Source organism: Vespula vulgaris, chromosome 24 (assembly GCF_905475345.1).
Source record: "Vespula vulgaris chromosome 24, iyVesVulg1.1, whole genome shotgun sequence".
Taxonomy (NCBI): domain Eukaryota; kingdom Metazoa; phylum Arthropoda; class Insecta; order Hymenoptera; family Vespidae; genus Vespula; species Vespula vulgaris.
In genome coordinates, this window is record NC_066609.1 from 1,343,892 (window position 1) to 1,361,082 (window position 17,191).

Below are 17,191 nucleotides of genomic sequence, written 5' to 3' on the forward strand. Positions count from 1 at the left end.
TTCAAACAATAGCTTTACATTTCGAACCTCAAAATTTCTGTCATAATTAAAATGTTCTTTTTATCGACATAATATAAGAAATAAATATGGCGGCATCAGCTGCTTCTCGTACTATATTCTATATGCACTAAATATGAACGTACCATAAATGTAAAGGAAATAGAGCTATCGAATTTGTTCGAGATTTGTATTATAAACTTTCTTCTTTTTTTCTTTTCGTATATGTAAAAAAAAAGCAAATAGATTATAAGCAAATAGATATAAAATGTACTACTTCTGTTACTTGTGTCAATTTTTGATTAAATATCCCAGTGCAGTTATTTTACAAAAATATTTTGACGTATGAAAGTGTCACGCCTGTGAGTTGTCAAGGATTTATTCATTTATACATCTACATTGTGGAGTAACATAATTTAAGGGATAAAAAATTATTTCCTTAATAATTCGTCATCATGGAGGATATGCAAGAAGAGGTTAGTAATTGTTTTCTGCAAAGAAAAAAACAAAAGAATTACGATATCATTCGTAAAAAGTTTCTATATATTTTTGTCGTATACTCAAAAATATGAAATTACATTATGAATCTATAATTTAGAAATAGATTTATATTTGAATGTGATATTAATCATTCTTGTTCATTCAGACTCAATTTGTGGTTGATACTGTAAGCAAAATTATTAAAGAAGCTATAGAAGTATCTATCGGTGGAAATGCTTATCAGCATAATAAAGTTAATCAATGGACATCGAACGTCGTTGAAGCTTGTCTAGGAAATCTTACCAGGTTACAAAAACCATATAAATATATTGGTTTGTATATTAATGATATCTCTTGATCAATTGACAAATTTTATTTCATATTTATTAACGTCGTTCTTGCAATTATTAGTTACTTGTACAATCATGCAAAAAAATGGAGCTGGATTACATACAGCGAGCTCGTGCTTTTGGGATAACGCAACCGACGGAAGCTGTACCGTACGTTGGGAAAACAAGACTATGTATTGTATCGTTTCTGTATTTGGTTTAGGGATATAATGAAGGATAACTTTCCAAATAATCTATATATTTCATGATTAAGTAATAAATATAGTAATATTAAAACAAAAATTAAGGTATACATATGCAGCTGCAAATATCTGCACAAATTTTTCCTTTTTTCTCTTCTTTTTTTTTTCTTTTTTTTCTTTTTTTATTCTTTACTCATAATTTTTAAGTCAAATATAAGGAAATATTTAAATACTAAGTAAAAGATCTTGAAAGTAATATTCCTGTACATTAGAATGCTTTATTATAAATATACATTTACTTGTGATGAACACATGTAGATTGCAAGAATTAAAAAAATTATATATATTTAATTATTAATTTTTTTCAAATATTTCAACTGAATTTTGCTATTATGATTGCTTTATGATATATATATATATATATATATATATATATATATATATATATATATGTTGTCGATTTAAATAAATGCAATTATTTTCTATAGCTTGAAATAAACTGTTTCATATTAAATTATTGTATTAATAAATTACATCATAAGGATAGAAGACTATCGATTAATACATATAAGAAACATATATATATATAAAGTGTAACTAAATAATATATTGTATGAAAGAAAGAACCTCTTTTTTGGTAGTGTTTATTTAAAATTAAAAACAAAGCTTAAGCATTTATTATTGTTTCTTTTTTTTCTTTTTTAATACTTTGTTTACCAACCGTTGTTGGAGTTTACTAATTAATATTAGTATTAGTCAAATCTATAAAAACAAAACTTGTGAATAAAATTCAATTAATAGAATACAAAAAATAGCCCAATGTTAGTCTTAAAAAAAGACTTTAAGTTGTTTGTTTATCAAACAAATAATTATCATAGAACATTTCATCGTCCAATAACAACATATTAATATTTAAATTCATCAACTCTAAATTATCATCGTCGATATAGAAATCCTCTATAGAGTTATTTATTGAATGATCCTGAAATAATAAAAAATATATTAGAATATTTCTAATGAGTTATGATCATTGTACTTACAGCCTTACGTATCGGTAGTTTGCCTAATTGCGAATTACTTCCTATTTTTGGACGAGGAAATGTAGCTGGTAAAGAACGTCGTCTTTGTAATGAAATTTTATTATTACACTTTTTGCAATTATCTAATGTTGATAGAAAGGGCATCTCATAATCATGCTTTTCATTAATCGATATTGGTGAAAACAATTCCTTGGAATAAATTTCATTCGATAGTTCTTTATTGTTAGATTGTATCGTCTTAGAATTATGGATTGGATTTTTTAATCGGTAGATAATTTTTTCATACTCTTCGTGTTCTCTTGTAAAATCATTCGAATTGATCTTAGTGTCATAGACATTATTTTCCAATGTTTCGGTATCAACAGGTATATTGTGACTTAGCAAAGATGATCTATACATATAGTCCATTTTCTCTTTATTTTTTATTTCTTCGATATCATCGGTATAAGTTAAATCATAAGCTTTATCGATAACAGGTTTGTTAATGTACGTTTTCTGTGTTGTAGTATTAATATTACTGTAAGATTGAGAAGGTAAGCATGAATTGATCGCGTCATTGTGAGTAGACGTTGAACAGATTATTTCAGTTGCACGATCTAACGCATCTTTCAGAACTTGTAAAGAGTTATTTTTATTATTCACTATTTGCTCCGGCTCAGGTACATTTTCTATAAGTACCCTATTATTTTGCTTATTTTTTTCTGTAGAAACAAAATAAATATATTTCATAGGTTTCTAACATATGTTACATATTATAAAATATATTATTCGTTCGTCACAAACCTGATTTGTTGTTTATATTATATGTTTCTGAACGTTTCATGATACCTAATTTTGAATACATATTTTCAGGATTTTCTTGAAATGTTTGCTGTTAATAAAATTAAAAAAATTAATATATCAATTTTAATTGCATGTATTAAATACTAATTACCATGTCATTTTGGTCCTCTTTCCTCATTTTCGATATACAGATTTCTTTTTCTTTTTTCCATAAGGACGATTCAAAAAAGCTTCGAGGATCTGGGATTAATACTCGTGGTTGCATTATTGCATTTTTAATATTGCTAGGCATCTGCGAGTAAGGTTGCTATATAAGAAAAAATAATACCGATATAAAAAATAATTCACTGATAATAATATTACATTGATATAAGTAAATGAAGAAAAAAAAAAATAAAGAAAGAAAGAAAGAACTATTATTGCAAAAATACTTTGCGAGTTGTTTGATTAGGAGATACGTAGGATGAATCATACGAGCCAGGAGATTTGTTAAACTTTGGTTCTAAACATGTTTTATGACTAGCGGGTTTATGTGGCTCGTAATCTTTACTTTTCACTTTGGACAATAGCTCCGTCTCCGTGACTGAACCTATTGAAATAAAATAATATTTAGAGATTCCATTTCTAAATGCAATAAAACATATCCTTTTAACATTATATATTACTCTTACTTCTTAAACTTTCACTTTGTTCAAATAACTGAGGTGAGCCGATACCATTAAAAAAACGTTCTCTTCTATTAGCAAGAAGTTCTTTCAAACGTTGCAAATTGATACGTGCATTTACATCAACTGGAATATCTTCGACAAGATTAGTAACTCCAGGAGGTGACGGTGATATAGAGCTATTATCAGATTCCGACAGATTTTTAGGTATTCTCACTTTCCTATATATATTATTCGATGTCATAGATTTTTTTAATTGCTGCGACTTTCTAAATGTATTGAACGATTGTAATTTGGGCGTGCCAGGATCCACATTGTTATTTTTCTTTTTTGTTTCTCTATTTTCTCGATCCAACAAATTACTCTCTTTATGGTTATTATACATATTAGATAGATCGTTTTGAATTATGGTATTTACATTGGGATTTGGTACATCTGTGAAGACTTCAGAATCACATGTTCGAACTTTAGTTCTTGTAGGATCCAAACATTCTTTAATTTTGATAGAATCAAAATATTCCTTAGTTTCGGTAGGATACAAACATTTTGTATTTTTTGAAAGATCTAAACATTCTTCAGTTACAGTCTTTGGTGAAGAGATTTTATGATAATTTGTTGTAATTGAAGCTTCGACGGTTGATGTTACAATTGTCTTATTAATTTCTTTTTTGTCTTTTTTATATTCATCCATGTATACAGGATCCTTATGTTCGTATTGTATCTAAAATTATGATTATGATATTAACAATAACAATAATAATAATAATTATAATAATGATATAACAAAAATTTTTAACCAATTGTAAGTCGGTTAAACTCACCTCAAGACTTTGCAACAATCTACGTATTTTATTAATATCGATATTTCGTTTAGCAATATCAATTTGTAAGGCAATTTCTAATAAACTATTAATTAATGGTATGGAACTGCATAAATCTATAGGGATACCATGTTTCAATTGTAAATACTGTTTCTTGACATCTGAAATATCGCAGTTGGTCCATGGTACACGCACTGTTAAACAATTGGATATATGTAAAAATATTATATACATGTAAATATTTTTAATGAAAAATATTATAACAAAAAAGGACAATCAAAGAAAAAAAAAAAAAGAAAAGGAATGATAACTTCTGATTTATTTTTCAAATTATCTCATATAAATTTTGTAAATATAAATTAGTACATTAGTACTAATAATAGTCCCTCTTTCTCTCTCTTTATGTTAAAGAGAAAAAGAGAGAGAGAGAGAGAGAGAAAGATAAGAGAAGAGATAACGTAGATCTCTTCCTTATCATTCAAGCAAACTACAGAATTAATGAAATCAAATCAAAGCTTACTCGTGCACATTTCCCATATAAGTAAGGCAAGCCCATAAACGTCGCTCTCTTTGCAAGATATACCAGAAAATAATTCTGGTGCTTGCCATCTAAATATCTCACCGCGTAGAATATCCTCGTACTCTTGCTTGGGCTTTGGCTACAATGAAAAGGAGAAGAAAGAAACATTAAAGGGAAAAAGAAAGAAATAAAATATACAAATAACAACAAAAAATAAAAACAACAAACAAACAAACAAACAAACAAATCAATGGATGAATCGTCTTTCAAAAAGAAAAAAAGAAAAAAAATGAAAAAAAAAAGAAGAGAGGAGCGGTGTGACCAAAAAAAAAAGGAAATAAAAATAAAAATAAAAAAAGAAAAGAATCCATGAGAGACAGAAATTCCATCTAATTCATGGTCATGCTATTTAATTAAATCCGTTTGAACGACTTTCGTGAATCCAAATTATTCTCTACCGGTCTACCTAGATCCCGCGTTTTAAGTTTCATCCGGCACCATTGCAATAAACCTCGGTCATGGTAGAACGATTTTATACAGAAATCTACATTTCGTAGGAAACTAACAATGTGTACACTGTGTCCCGAGTTTCCTGCATTTCAACGTCGCTGGGTGCGTCACGTGAATCACGGAAATGACGTATACCATCACCATCACCATCACCATCACCATCACCATCATCACCACCACCACCACCACCACCACCACTACCATCATCTCCTCCTCCTCCTCCTCCTTCTCCACCTCATCCTCATCCACTGTTATCCCATTAAATCTTTCCTATTAACAAAGGTATTTCTCTTCGTTGGAACGCAACGGCGCAACAACCGATTAAAAAAAAAGAAAAGAGAAAAAAAAAAGAAGAAAATTCTATTTTATTTTCATATACAGGGTGTCTCTAATTTGACGGTACAACATGATATAGTATTGAACTTCTGCTTTTTTTTTTTTTTTTTTTTTTAATATATATATAAAGAAATTTGCTTTTTGAAACGAATTGATATTTTGCAGGTATCAATAAATGTATATTTATATTTACAATTAGATATATCACCTTGCACTACTTGTGTATATTATAGTTGACATTTCTTACATTGGGATAATAATAGATAAAAAATGATGTAATAGTGATTTTATTTTATTTATTTTATTATTGTAAGGATTATTGATAATTATTGATAATGAATTGAAAAGTTTCATTGATTAGTACAAACGAGGTCAACTGTATTTTTACTTGTAGTTGATTTATTCGTCGTGTGCAAATGAAAATGAACTTTGTTTTCTTTTTTTTTTTACTCTACATAATTTCGACACACACACGCACGCACATATATTTTTTGTCTACGTAAAATCAATCCTTTTTAGATTGTATCGCGAAATCGAAAACACCCTGTATATTGTCAGTATACATTTAACATTGAATTTATTAATCGATTCTAATAATATGATCTTGAAAAATTGTTATAAAACTACTAGAAATTTCCATAATGTATCAATGTCAATTATAAGATTTTTTTTTTCCTATAATACTTCAAATCATTATAAGATAATTTTCTATAAATAATTTCTATTATACATAGATACATACATACATACATATATATATATATGATCATGTATATATGATCTATTATACATATATATAATCAATTTCATATACATGATCAATTTTCTATTTTTTCTCTATTTTTCTTTTTTTTTATATAATATGATCTATATCTTAACAAATTAATATAATATTATTGACATTTTTATTAATATTATTAATTTTTATATCATTAAAAAAAAAAGATTAGTATTATTTTTTTTGTTTTTGAAAAAGATTCATTCTTTCAGAAAGAATCTAAAAAAAAAAATAAAATAAAATAAAATAAAAGAAAATAAAAAAGGAGAAAGATAGTATTGAAAGATGGCTTACTTTAGTCAAGTTGATTGCCAATTCCCATCCTGCTAGTTTAACAGTTTCACCAAAGGCGAGATAAACGCAATGCGAACTAATAGCACTGTGAACGTAACCACGCATGTGTGCATGCCTAAGTGCATCAGCCAGTTTACCGGCGAACCTTGCCATCTCTCGAACGGAAATTCGTTCGCCTTGCTCGTGCATGTAATTGTAAAGGGTACAGTCTACAGGTTCGAGAATCGATACAAGCCCGTAATCTTCCGTACGCGTCATCGCCATTAACATCACTATGTTTGGATGTCGAATCTTCCTAAAAAAGAAAAAAGAAAAAAAAAATGAGAAAGTAATTGTTAACATTCCAATTTAAAAAACTTTCTAAGATATCATGTAATGGAACCTGCTGAATGTAAAATATTATTTATTAATAATTCAATCGAAATTTTTATATTCAGTAAGATAAATGTCTAGAATCTGTAATCATGAATCTTGAGATATAATGCGATCACGTTTAAGCTGCTCAAAGTGAAATATTATTTTTTAACATTTCAACAATAAAATGTTATACGCCCAAAAGAGATATCTAGAATCTCTTTAGAGTCATGAGATATCGTATACTGAAAGTGAAATATCTTTTTTTTTTCCTCAACATTTCAATTCAAATTTTCTGATTTAGACCAAAAATGCAAAAATAGAAAAGATATATATATTTAAAATTTGCGGTCATGGATTACTAAGATGTCGTCGCGTGATCACGTGACAGACTATTTGAAAATGAAATATTATATTTTGTGACAATTCAAATAAAAATTTTATCCCTCCAAAATAAATATTAATTATTGATGGATACTGGGAATTTAAGAAACGAAACATTTCTCTTTTTAACGATTCGATTGAAATTTTATTTTGTGCAAGAGAGATATTTAAGTGTCTGTAGAATTAGTTATCACGTGATCACGTGGAGAACGATGGTAATACGATGATTGTTGAAAGTGAAATATCGCAACGTAAACTTTCTCACATTCGATTGAAATCACAAAAGAAAAAGGAAACTCATAACTTACGTGAGAATTTCCATGTCGGTTTTGACCGCGTTTCGACATTCCGGATGCGTTTGCCTTTTCAACGAGATCCGTGTGTTTTCCCATTCGGCATATATCAACTCCAAATATCGATCCTCCGTTCCAGCGACCGATCCAATCTCAAAGATCTCCGAGGCCGTTACATTTGGTACATCCAATAATAATGTTGAATTGTCTTCATTTTGTATCGTCTTTTGTTCGTTATCCTTATCGTTATCATCATCGTTTTCGTCGTCGTTACCATTGTCCGTTAACAAACTAACACCCTTTATATCCAAACTGTTTTGCGATTGTGCATCTAACATAGTTGTTGAAAATCTTCGACGATCCATGAACGCTTGTAATGCGTTTCGATAAGATTCACTGAAAAATAAAAATATATATATGTAAATGTATGTACGTGTGTGTACATATATGGACTAACGTGAAATAATAAATTGTAATTCGTCAATCGTATGCTTCAGGTTAACAATTTTAAATTTCCCGCTTCGTTCGATCTTCTTATTTTATTTTTTACTCCCGCCATATTGCTTTTCTTCTCTCTCTTTCTCTCTCTCTCTCTCTCTCTCTCTCTCTCTCTCTCTTTGTTTTTCTATCTTTGTCATTAGTTACTTACTTAGATATCTCCTGTTAAAAAGCGCGAAATTTGTAAATACTATAAGAAACTTTATAAGACTATGATACAATATATAGATATTAAGATAAAATAGATAGAGGAGATATAAGATATAAGAAAAAATTAAATAATTATTACACGCATATTATCATTATATTAATAATCATGTGTGTGTGTGTGTGTGTGTGTGTATAATCATATTCATATCGTGTGATCGTTATTAAGAATATTTGTTGATTCGAACGCATTTGAAACATTGTTAAAAATTGTTAATACGATCACAAAAACGAAACAAAATTGATATCAATCCTCAAATTATAGAAGATCGCACTTGCGATCGTAAATTTTTTACAATGAAAATTTTTTTATATCATTTCATTATTTATTTATTTATTTATTTAAGGGATTTATTTAAAAGTTAAAAATTAAAACAAAAAAAAAAGGACGAATCTTTCACTCGATTCAAAAAAAATTCTGATGCGTTATCAAAAAATCATTTGCACGATCACGAAGCAGTGATTCTCAATTATCGAATTAAAAATCTTACATTTACGATAATTATGGATCGTAGATTTAAACAATTAATTTCTCACCGTTCGATCTGTTTTCTTTCGAATCCGTTCATTTTTGTTTTCTTTTTCTTTCACTTTCACCCTTTCACTCTTTATTCATCTATTTTTATTACTCGAAACAACGATCCCATTGAAAAGTGAGAGATTCAGAAAAGAAGAATATTAAAGAACGCAATAAAATAATTTGTTAAATTGTAAGAAATTGTTAACACGATTCTAAAGCACAAACAAATACACACACAAAGTAGTCACCAATTTTTAACTCTTTAAATTAAAACAACCATAATGTCGATCGTAAATAATAAAAATGTATTCTTAATCCACTTAAACGAATTTCTTTTTCAATTTAAACACGTTCGAAAGATTCTCAAGAAATAATTCGTGCGACCGTAAAGTAACGGTGCTCAACCTTCGAATTAAAAATCGTACGTTTAGAAGAGATTCGTTGAAAAATTTCTCAATTTCTCAAACGAGAATTTCGTTTTCAATTTAAACACGTTCGAAAGATTCTCAAGAAATAATTCGTGCAACCGTAAAGCAACGGTTCTCAACCCTCGGGTTAAAAATCGTACGTTTAAAAACGATTCTCAATTTAAAAAATTCTTAATTTCTCAAACGAACTTTATTTATTTATTTATTTATTTTTTTTTTTCGACTTAGAAACGTCCCAAAGATTCACAAGAGATAATCCGCGCGATCGTAATATCGTACTTACAATCCTGAAATAAAAAATCGCACGTTTGAAAGAGATATATTAAAAAGTTCTCAATTTCCCGAACGAACTGTATTTTTATTTATTTATTTTTTTTCGATTTAGACACGTTCGAAAGATTCACAAGAAATAATTCCACGCGCATTAATAAAACGTCCAATGACATTTGATCATACGTTTGAATGAGGTTATGCCGGATCCGTGTAGAAAGGAAATAAAAAATAGAATTGAGAACTTACGCGCTTTCATCGGCACTTTTGGCCCTTTGTCGTCGTTTTTTTGCGTTGCAAATCGTCGTATAAGAAATCGACATTTTTCTCTGTTTTTCTTTCTTTCTTTCTCCCTCTCCCTCTCTCACTCGTTCACTCACTATCTCTCTCTCTCTCTCTCTCTCTCTCTGTCTCTCTGTCTCTCTATGTCCCTTTGAAATCTTTACTTTCCTTTCATACTATTTTTTGTTTTTTATCTATCACTTCTCTGATCTAACCGATTATGACAGACACTGACAAATTCGACAATCGATGAACGATGGCACCACCGGTTAGAGTTAACTAACCAAAATTATGAAAACCAATCAGAATAATTGATATGTTTTACATCTTATTGGTCCAATGAATAAAATTTCGAGTAAACGATTTAAGAAACGCGTTATCTCATTGGCTCGTTTATGTCGTAATTTTTTATTGGTTAATTAGACGATTACCGTTACTTTTTATAGATATGCATATTAGATATGCATACATATATATATATAATTCCTCTTTCCCTCTCCACCCTAAATGCCATCATACATTTAGTACATCGCGTATACTTACTTCGAGAAGGTTGATTGCCGCGACAAGCTTCGTCTACTTCTGTCCCGGTAGCCGATATCTCTGTAAGTACACACATATGTAATCGATATTTATAAAAAGGATTAATAATCAATCGAAATTACACGAGACATTAATAAACAACAAATAACAACGTACTATAAAATCATGGATATATTTTAATACGAAACGATAAATTGTAAGAGTTCTATTTCTTTCAAAAAACAATAATCAAGATGGTGGTAGGAGAGGAGCCATCTTGATAATTTCTTTTCGAATCTCATCGAATTAAACGATCGTTGAGATCGTAAACTTTCTCTCAATACTAACTTATACCTTTGTCTTCTTGATGTTGCGCTTGTGTATACTTACGTTACTATGTAACGTTAGAATTTCGTATAGAACTAGTTTCTCATAGTGAGTCTATCTCTATCTCTCTTACACACGTATACTCTTATTGTTATTTTTATGTGTCCCCTATGTACGTGTACATGTATAATTGGTTTGCGTGCGTTATATACGGAAGACAAGTTGAACTCATTATTAATCCAATTTGCATATGCAGGTTGTATACATTGAAATACATTCATTACTTGAATCTTAATAGAGAAAGTATCAAAGCACATTGGAATATTTAATAAATGTTAATCATGTCCGAGACTTTATTTTCAAGATCCATATTACTATTATCTAGTGGCTATAGTTGGTACTAATATTAACGGGGATATCCTCTTTTAATGGTAATCAGATACGTGTTATTACTTTATATTAGAACGATATATATATATATATTCTATATTCTAATACATAGTAATATATATATATATATTTTTGTCTGTACTCTATATATTTTATAATTATATATATACGTATATATTTTATTAATTTAAATTATATACTATTATGTATGTATAAAATTATATAGTTTTATATTCTAATACATAGTAATATGTACGTATCTATGTGCGCACGTATACGTGTATTAATGTATGAATTATTTTTGCAGAAGAAAATGTAAGAGAAAGATACACCTGTTTTCGTGAGATCTAAGGAGGAGAAAGATCGTAAGATCTTACGATCGTTATTTATACGTGGCAAGAGATCACAGAGGTCACTCGAGCGAGTCTACGATCTTGAGAAAAGTAGGTAACTGTTAAATTCTTATTCTATTCTATTCTATTCTATTCTATTCTATTCTATTCTATTCTATTCTATTTTATTCTATTCTATTCTATTCTATTTTATTTGATTTTATTTGATTTTATTTGAACAGACGATTAGTCTCCGTTCACGAAATTTATTACGTTTTAAGAATGTTTACTTTTATTTATTTTATTTATTTTTTAATACTTCTAGATCGAAAAATGCGACAGATCAATGATCTTCATCCTTTCGATATATAATCTTATATATCGATGTAATTTATTAATTTAAAAATTTTCTTTTCATTTTTGTGATACTACGTTTCATTTCATTTCGTTTCGTTTCGTTTCGTTTCGTTTCGTTCCCAATTAAAAATACCGCGAAATTCGTTACATTCGTCTCGTTGATTTTATTTCGAATTTTCTCAAACTTTTATCAATATTATTTATCTTTTTTATTTATGCCTGCGAGTATGTTTGGATTTTGAATCAGTGATTTGGATCATTATATAGTAATTAGAAATATAATTGAATTAATAAGATTTTTATTAGTGCATCGTTAATAAAAAGTGGACTCGTCCGGTATGAAGTTAGTTGAACAAAAAAGTGGACTCGTCCAATCAAAGGTCGGTTGGTAAAAAAGTGGACTCGTCCAATAAAAACAGTTGAAAAATAATGGACTCGTTGAAATTTTCAAACGTGCGCGTAGAACTAATAAATTCGTTAAATTTATCGCGATAAATATCGATTATTTCGTACGATGCATTGTTTCGTTCCTTCTTTTTTTTTTTTCTTTCTCTTTTGCGTTAAATTAATAATATTCTCCGATAAAAGTTGTGAGAAAATGTGACGGAATTCTTTTTCATTGTAGGAGACGAGAAAATATTTCGAAAGTGAAAATATTCTTCGTCTTTTTTTTTTTCGTCGAAGAGAGACTTTTTGTTGTGTGAAAAATTCATTCGTCCCGAGTGTTGTAAGTATAAATTTCATTTCTATTAATTTTTCTATTTTTCAATCTAATCTATCTATGTGCACGTATGTATTTGTATATGCAATGAGTTAAAAAAAGAAGTGAGATAGATTATAGGAGATAAGAAAATTAAAAAAAAAAAAAAAAGAGAGAAATTTCGTTTTTTTTTTTTTTTTAAGTTATAACACTTTTATTTCTTTGTTTAATTTCATGTGAATATACGTGACAAGATAAAAAAAAAAAGAAAATGATAAAATAAAGTAAATTTTTTACAACGGATCAGAAAATTTTTTGAAAATGGAAATTCCATTTTCATCTTTGAAAAATTAATAAGAAGAAAAAAAAAGATGAAGAGATAATAAGAAAATTCTTTAAGAATGAAAATATCGTCGTCTTTTAAGTTCCATTTTTATAATTTTGTTTTCTGTCACTCGGTACAACGTACAAACATCATCTAACGTTCTATATATTCTTTTTAATTTTAATTTTTAATTTAATTTGACACGAATAAATCAGACAAATTTTTGTTTTCATAGAAAGTGATGAAAATTAAAATAAGAGTGGAAGTGTAGTGTATTTTTGTTTTTCTTTCTTTCTTTCTTTCTTTCTTTCTTTCTTTCTTTCTTTCTTTCTTTCTTTCTTTTCAAATTTCATTTCCATTAATTTCCTTTTCGTTTCAATCTGAAGTATATAAATTATTTTTATTTTCTATTTTTCTAATTGAAACTAATTACATATAACGAGTTGAAAGAAAATAAATATATAGATATCTCTTATATTTAGATCCTATAAAAAAATGAAATTCTTATAGTCTTCAAAAGTAAACTAATCTAGTCCGTTGACAAATAAATTTCATTGAACAAATAAATCTTGCGGTATCAAATTGTTCAATTTCATTTTACAAGCATTATTTGATATTCTGTATTTTCTTTCTAATTTCATTTCTTGATTTTATTTGACCTACATATACATACATACATACATACATGCACACACATATATATATATATATATCTATTTAACAAATTAAAACAAAATAAAATACATATAAACATATTTCATTTTTTACAGGAAGAAAAGAATTCTCTAAAGAAAAAGAAAAAAAAAAAGAGAAAAAAAATGGTGATATTACAATTTCAAACTTCAATCATAAACTCATCCAAGGAAGTAAGTAAATTAATATAAAATTTTTTTTCGTTTCATATTCACTTACAAACTTATAAATATATCTATCGTTGTTTTTAATTTATTTTTAATTTCATTTTTATCTATATCTACATATATATATATATATATATACACACACATATACAACACACATATATGTATATATATATATGATATAAGATCAGATGAGCGAATAACAACGGAATCTGTTGTAACGATCTCCGAGTACTTATTTCATTATACTCGAGAAAATGAGGAAGATATGAGAAATACGTGTACTCTTATAAAATAATGATAATACTAGCTTGTATCTGAGCTAAGCTAAGTTAAGGAAGTAGAGAATCGATTCTGGTAACGGTTTTTAAGAAGTAACACGTAAGATTGAAACGACAGGAGCTCTCGTTCTTTTGGGCACACCAGGATAATTAGCCCGTGTCTTCGACACGCTTGAAAATTTTTCGGACATTTATTTTTTTATGCTAAGGGAAGAAGAACGGACTCTATTATTTCCGAGCGTAACATTTAAAAAAAAAAAAAACAAAGAAAAAAAAATGTTACCAGAACAAAATCAAACAATTTTTTACTGGATTGTGTTAACATCATTTACTTTAGTATACTTTTATTGTAGTATACTATATTGTTCAGTATATGTGTATGTATGTGTAACATTTTTAGAAAATTTTTAATGTAATAATTTTATTTATATGTAATTATAAATAATGTAATTTTGTATATATATATATATATATATATATATATATATATATATCATATTATTTATAATTATGATAGTAATATATGTGAATAATATATGATTAATATCGTATATATGTATATTATTTATATGTTAATAATATCTTTGAATTTTTATATGTATAGATATGTAATATCTCTTTCTATATATATATATATATATATATATATATATATATATATAATAGTATATTATAATGTATAATAGTACTTTTATGTAATATACATAAATATATACATGTAATACATAATAAGTATATATATATAATACATAAACTAATTTTCTGTTTCTCTCTATTTCTTTAATAATGTTATATAAAAAAAATTAATTATTTATTATATTATTATACTGATAATATAATACTAATAATACTATAATATTAATAGTATACTGTAATACACATATATTATTGTTATTATTATTATTATTATTATTATATAAAAATATAAGTACTATTATATATAATATTTTCATTAAAAATTATAGACAAATTTCAATAAAAGGATCATTTCTATTAATTTCTTATTGATAAATTAGATATCAGGCAAATTAGAATTTAAAATAGAATGAATTTACATAAAGGATATTACAGATAAGAAAGATAGATCATTTCGATTGGTTCGATTTGTCCTAAATTTTCTTTTAATAACTTTATACAATATCGAAAAAAAATGTTTTATCAACATATACACACATACACACACGCACGAACAGAGAGAGAGAGAGAGAGAGAGATAGATATATATACAAAAAATAAATACAATATTCGATTTAAATCGAGGTTTCGTTCTTGTTATCGTTATACTCGACACGAACGTAAACGTCCTTCACCTTTTCAGTCATGATGTTATAATGCAAAAATATACATAACTTGGTATATAAAACCGTTATACATTTATATATATATATATATATATGTACATGTAAAAAATAGGACTAACGTTAGATTCTAATGAAAGTGACGGTGAACCTGTTATTCTTTCAAAAAATTAATTTATATATACATATATCTGTTTATATCAAAATATATAAATGTATATTCAAATGAAAGAGAGAGAGAGAGAGAGAGAGAGAGAGACAGAGTTATCGATGAAAAGTTTGTAATACGATAAGCTCCATATATTTTGGTGTAAAGGTCACATCTCTCTGTACGATTCAAATTACATACATGTTGATCTTGTTCTATCCTACGAATAAATGTTAAATCTTACGTTCGACAAATGTACACATTGAAAATGTTTACACGTCGATATTTATTAATATATCAAACATTTCATATTTAATAAAATCTATATAATTAATTAACTTACACACACACACACACACACATATACACATACACACACATAATTCAAGTTATAAAACAATAAATAATTTTTCGAATCGGATTACATATATAAATGATAAATATATAAACACTTACTTTCGGAGCCACTTGAATACGCCTAACATTCCCATAACGTGATCGAACCAGCACAACAAAAATCCTCTTTTTTATTTGTCGATTTTGACTTCTCTGTGATCGATATTTATTCTTCTTATTTTTTCTCTTTACTTTTACAGTACAAGGAATCAAAAGAAGAAACAATAGAAGTGATATAAAGAAGCAAATGAACGCGTAACGAATCTCCTCCTCCTCGTCTCGCGACACTTCGCGATCGTCTGACAACAGTACGTTTCCAAACATTTGTTCGCACTGCCAACGTTAGCTCGTCTCTCTCTCTCCCTTTATCTATCTTTCTCTCTCTCTCTCTTTCTCTTCCCCACTTTTATACAGTCCACCCCACCCCCTCCCCTCCTACGTCTTGCTTATTTGCTCTTCAAGAGGAGTTGTGGGATTTCTGTTGATATTCAGAAGGAAGGGGGGTGAGAGGGTGGGAGAGAGAGACAGAGAGAGAGAGAGAGAGAGAGAGAGAAGGAGTTTAATACTTTTGATTCTCTCTCTTTCTCTGTCTCTCTCTGTGTGTCTCTGTCTCTGTCTCTGTCTCTGTCTCTGTCTCTGTCTTTCTTTTCTGTATCATGTAGCTCTTCCTTCTTTTTTTCTCTCTTTTTGTTATTTTTGTTTGTCCTTCTTATTCTTCATTCTTTGAATTTTAATATCATTTTCATTTTTTTTATCTTTCTTTTTTCTTTTTTTTTTTTTTTTTTTTGGAGGGATTTGTTTGGTCGTGACTTGTTTTCCTTTTTAGATCTAATTTCTGGTTTTATTCATTCGTATGGGAATGTAATGAAGTATTATATCTGTATTGTTGTTGTATGTATATATGTAGATAGATGTATATATATATATATATATATATATATATATATATATTTGTATGTATATTGTGTAATATATTTGAGTATGTTAATATTTGTATATTACCTTCAGGTATGATATAAGTATATATATATATGTATTAGATATATTAGATTATATGTATTAATATATTGTTAATATTTTTAGAATGGATAATTTCTTTTTAATTCTTTTTTTTTCTTCTTTTTAATTTTCCTATCGAATTTAATACCTTGTGAATCAATTTGATAATTAGATAATAACAGAAGCATCATTGTGAATATTAATTCGATAATTGAATACAAAAAGTAATCGTAAAAATTATAAAGTGAATTAATTCGATTAATT

General features: G+C 27.5%; 3 protein-coding genes across 11 annotated transcripts in view; 2 read left to right on the plus strand and 1 right to left on the minus strand.

Annotated features, from left to right (window-relative positions):
• The first annotated feature begins 60 nt into the window (after window positions 1-60).
• On the plus strand, window positions 61-1,333 carry LOC127072159 (dynein light chain Tctex-type 1). Its single transcript, XM_051012388.1, has 3 exons — window positions 61-473; window positions 644-809; window positions 889-1,333. Exons 1-3 carry the CDS (start codon window positions 453-455, stop codon window positions 1,035-1,037), a joined length of 336 nt encoding a protein of 111 aa, XP_050868345.1. The 5' UTR covers window positions 61-452; the 3' UTR covers window positions 1,038-1,333.
• A 212-nt stretch (window positions 1,334-1,545) lies between these two features.
• Window positions 1,546-16,135, minus strand: LOC127072147 (uncharacterized). Of its 3 annotated transcripts, XM_051012370.1 has the most exons (12): window positions 15,989-16,135; window positions 10,536-10,595; window positions 7,803-8,183; window positions 6,757-7,051; window positions 4,839-4,977; window positions 4,319-4,512; window positions 3,504-4,218; window positions 3,264-3,421; window positions 2,984-3,139; window positions 2,833-2,920; window positions 2,050-2,750; window positions 1,549-1,991 (listed from the first exon to the last, which is right to left on the minus strand). In XM_051012370.1, exons 1-12 carry the CDS (start codon window positions 16,021-16,023, stop codon window positions 1,851-1,853), a joined length of 3,063 nt encoding a protein of 1,020 aa, XP_050868327.1. In that variant the 5' UTR covers window positions 16,024-16,135; the 3' UTR covers window positions 1,549-1,850. The 3 variants fall into 3 exon arrangements, with proteins under 3 accessions (XP_050868328.1, XP_050868329.1, XP_050868327.1); XM_051012371.1 differs by lacking the exons at window positions 10,536-10,595; window positions 15,989-16,135 and adding an exon at window positions 9,960-10,269 and having other exon boundaries at window positions 1,546-1,991; XM_051012372.1 differs by lacking the exon at window positions 10,536-10,595 and having other exon boundaries at window positions 1,548-1,991.
• The window catches only part of LOC127072145 (general transcriptional corepressor trfA), a 230,038-nt gene continuing 223,347 nt past the window's right edge, over window positions 10,501-17,191 (plus strand). For 6 of the 7 annotated variants that reach the window (XM_051012356.1, XM_051012365.1, XM_051012358.1 and 3 more), the window contains exon 1: window positions 16,136-16,236. The gene's annotated coding sequence lies outside the window, so the exon portion shown is untranslated. Of the gene's footprint in view, window positions 10,598-11,538; window positions 11,675-12,545; window positions 12,648-13,715; window positions 13,812-16,135; window positions 16,237-17,191 lie in introns of those variants that run through there. The other variant, XM_051012359.1, reaches the window with a different exon arrangement.

Coding starts and splice junctions, on each gene's coding strand:
- LOC127072159 (XM_051012388.1), top strand. CDS start 453: ATGGAGGATATGCAAGAAGAG. Junction 474..643: donor TGGAGGATATGCAAGAAGAG/GTTAGTAATTGT, acceptor TTGTTCATTCAG/ACTCAATTTGTGGTTGATAC. Junction 810..888: donor AAAACCATATAAATATATTG/GTTTGTATATTA, acceptor TGCAATTATTAG/TTACTTGTACAATCATGCAA.
- LOC127072147 (XM_051012370.1), bottom strand. CDS start 16,023: ATGGGAATGTTAGGCGTATTCAAGTGGCTCCGAAA. Junction 8,184..10,535: donor CGGCAATCAACCTTCTCGAA/GTAAGTATACGC, acceptor TTTATTTTTCAG/TGAATCTTATCGAAACGCAT. Junction 3,140..3,263: donor CTAATCAAACAACTCGCAAA/GTATTTTTGCAA, acceptor TTTCTTATATAG/CAACCTTACTCGCAGATGCC.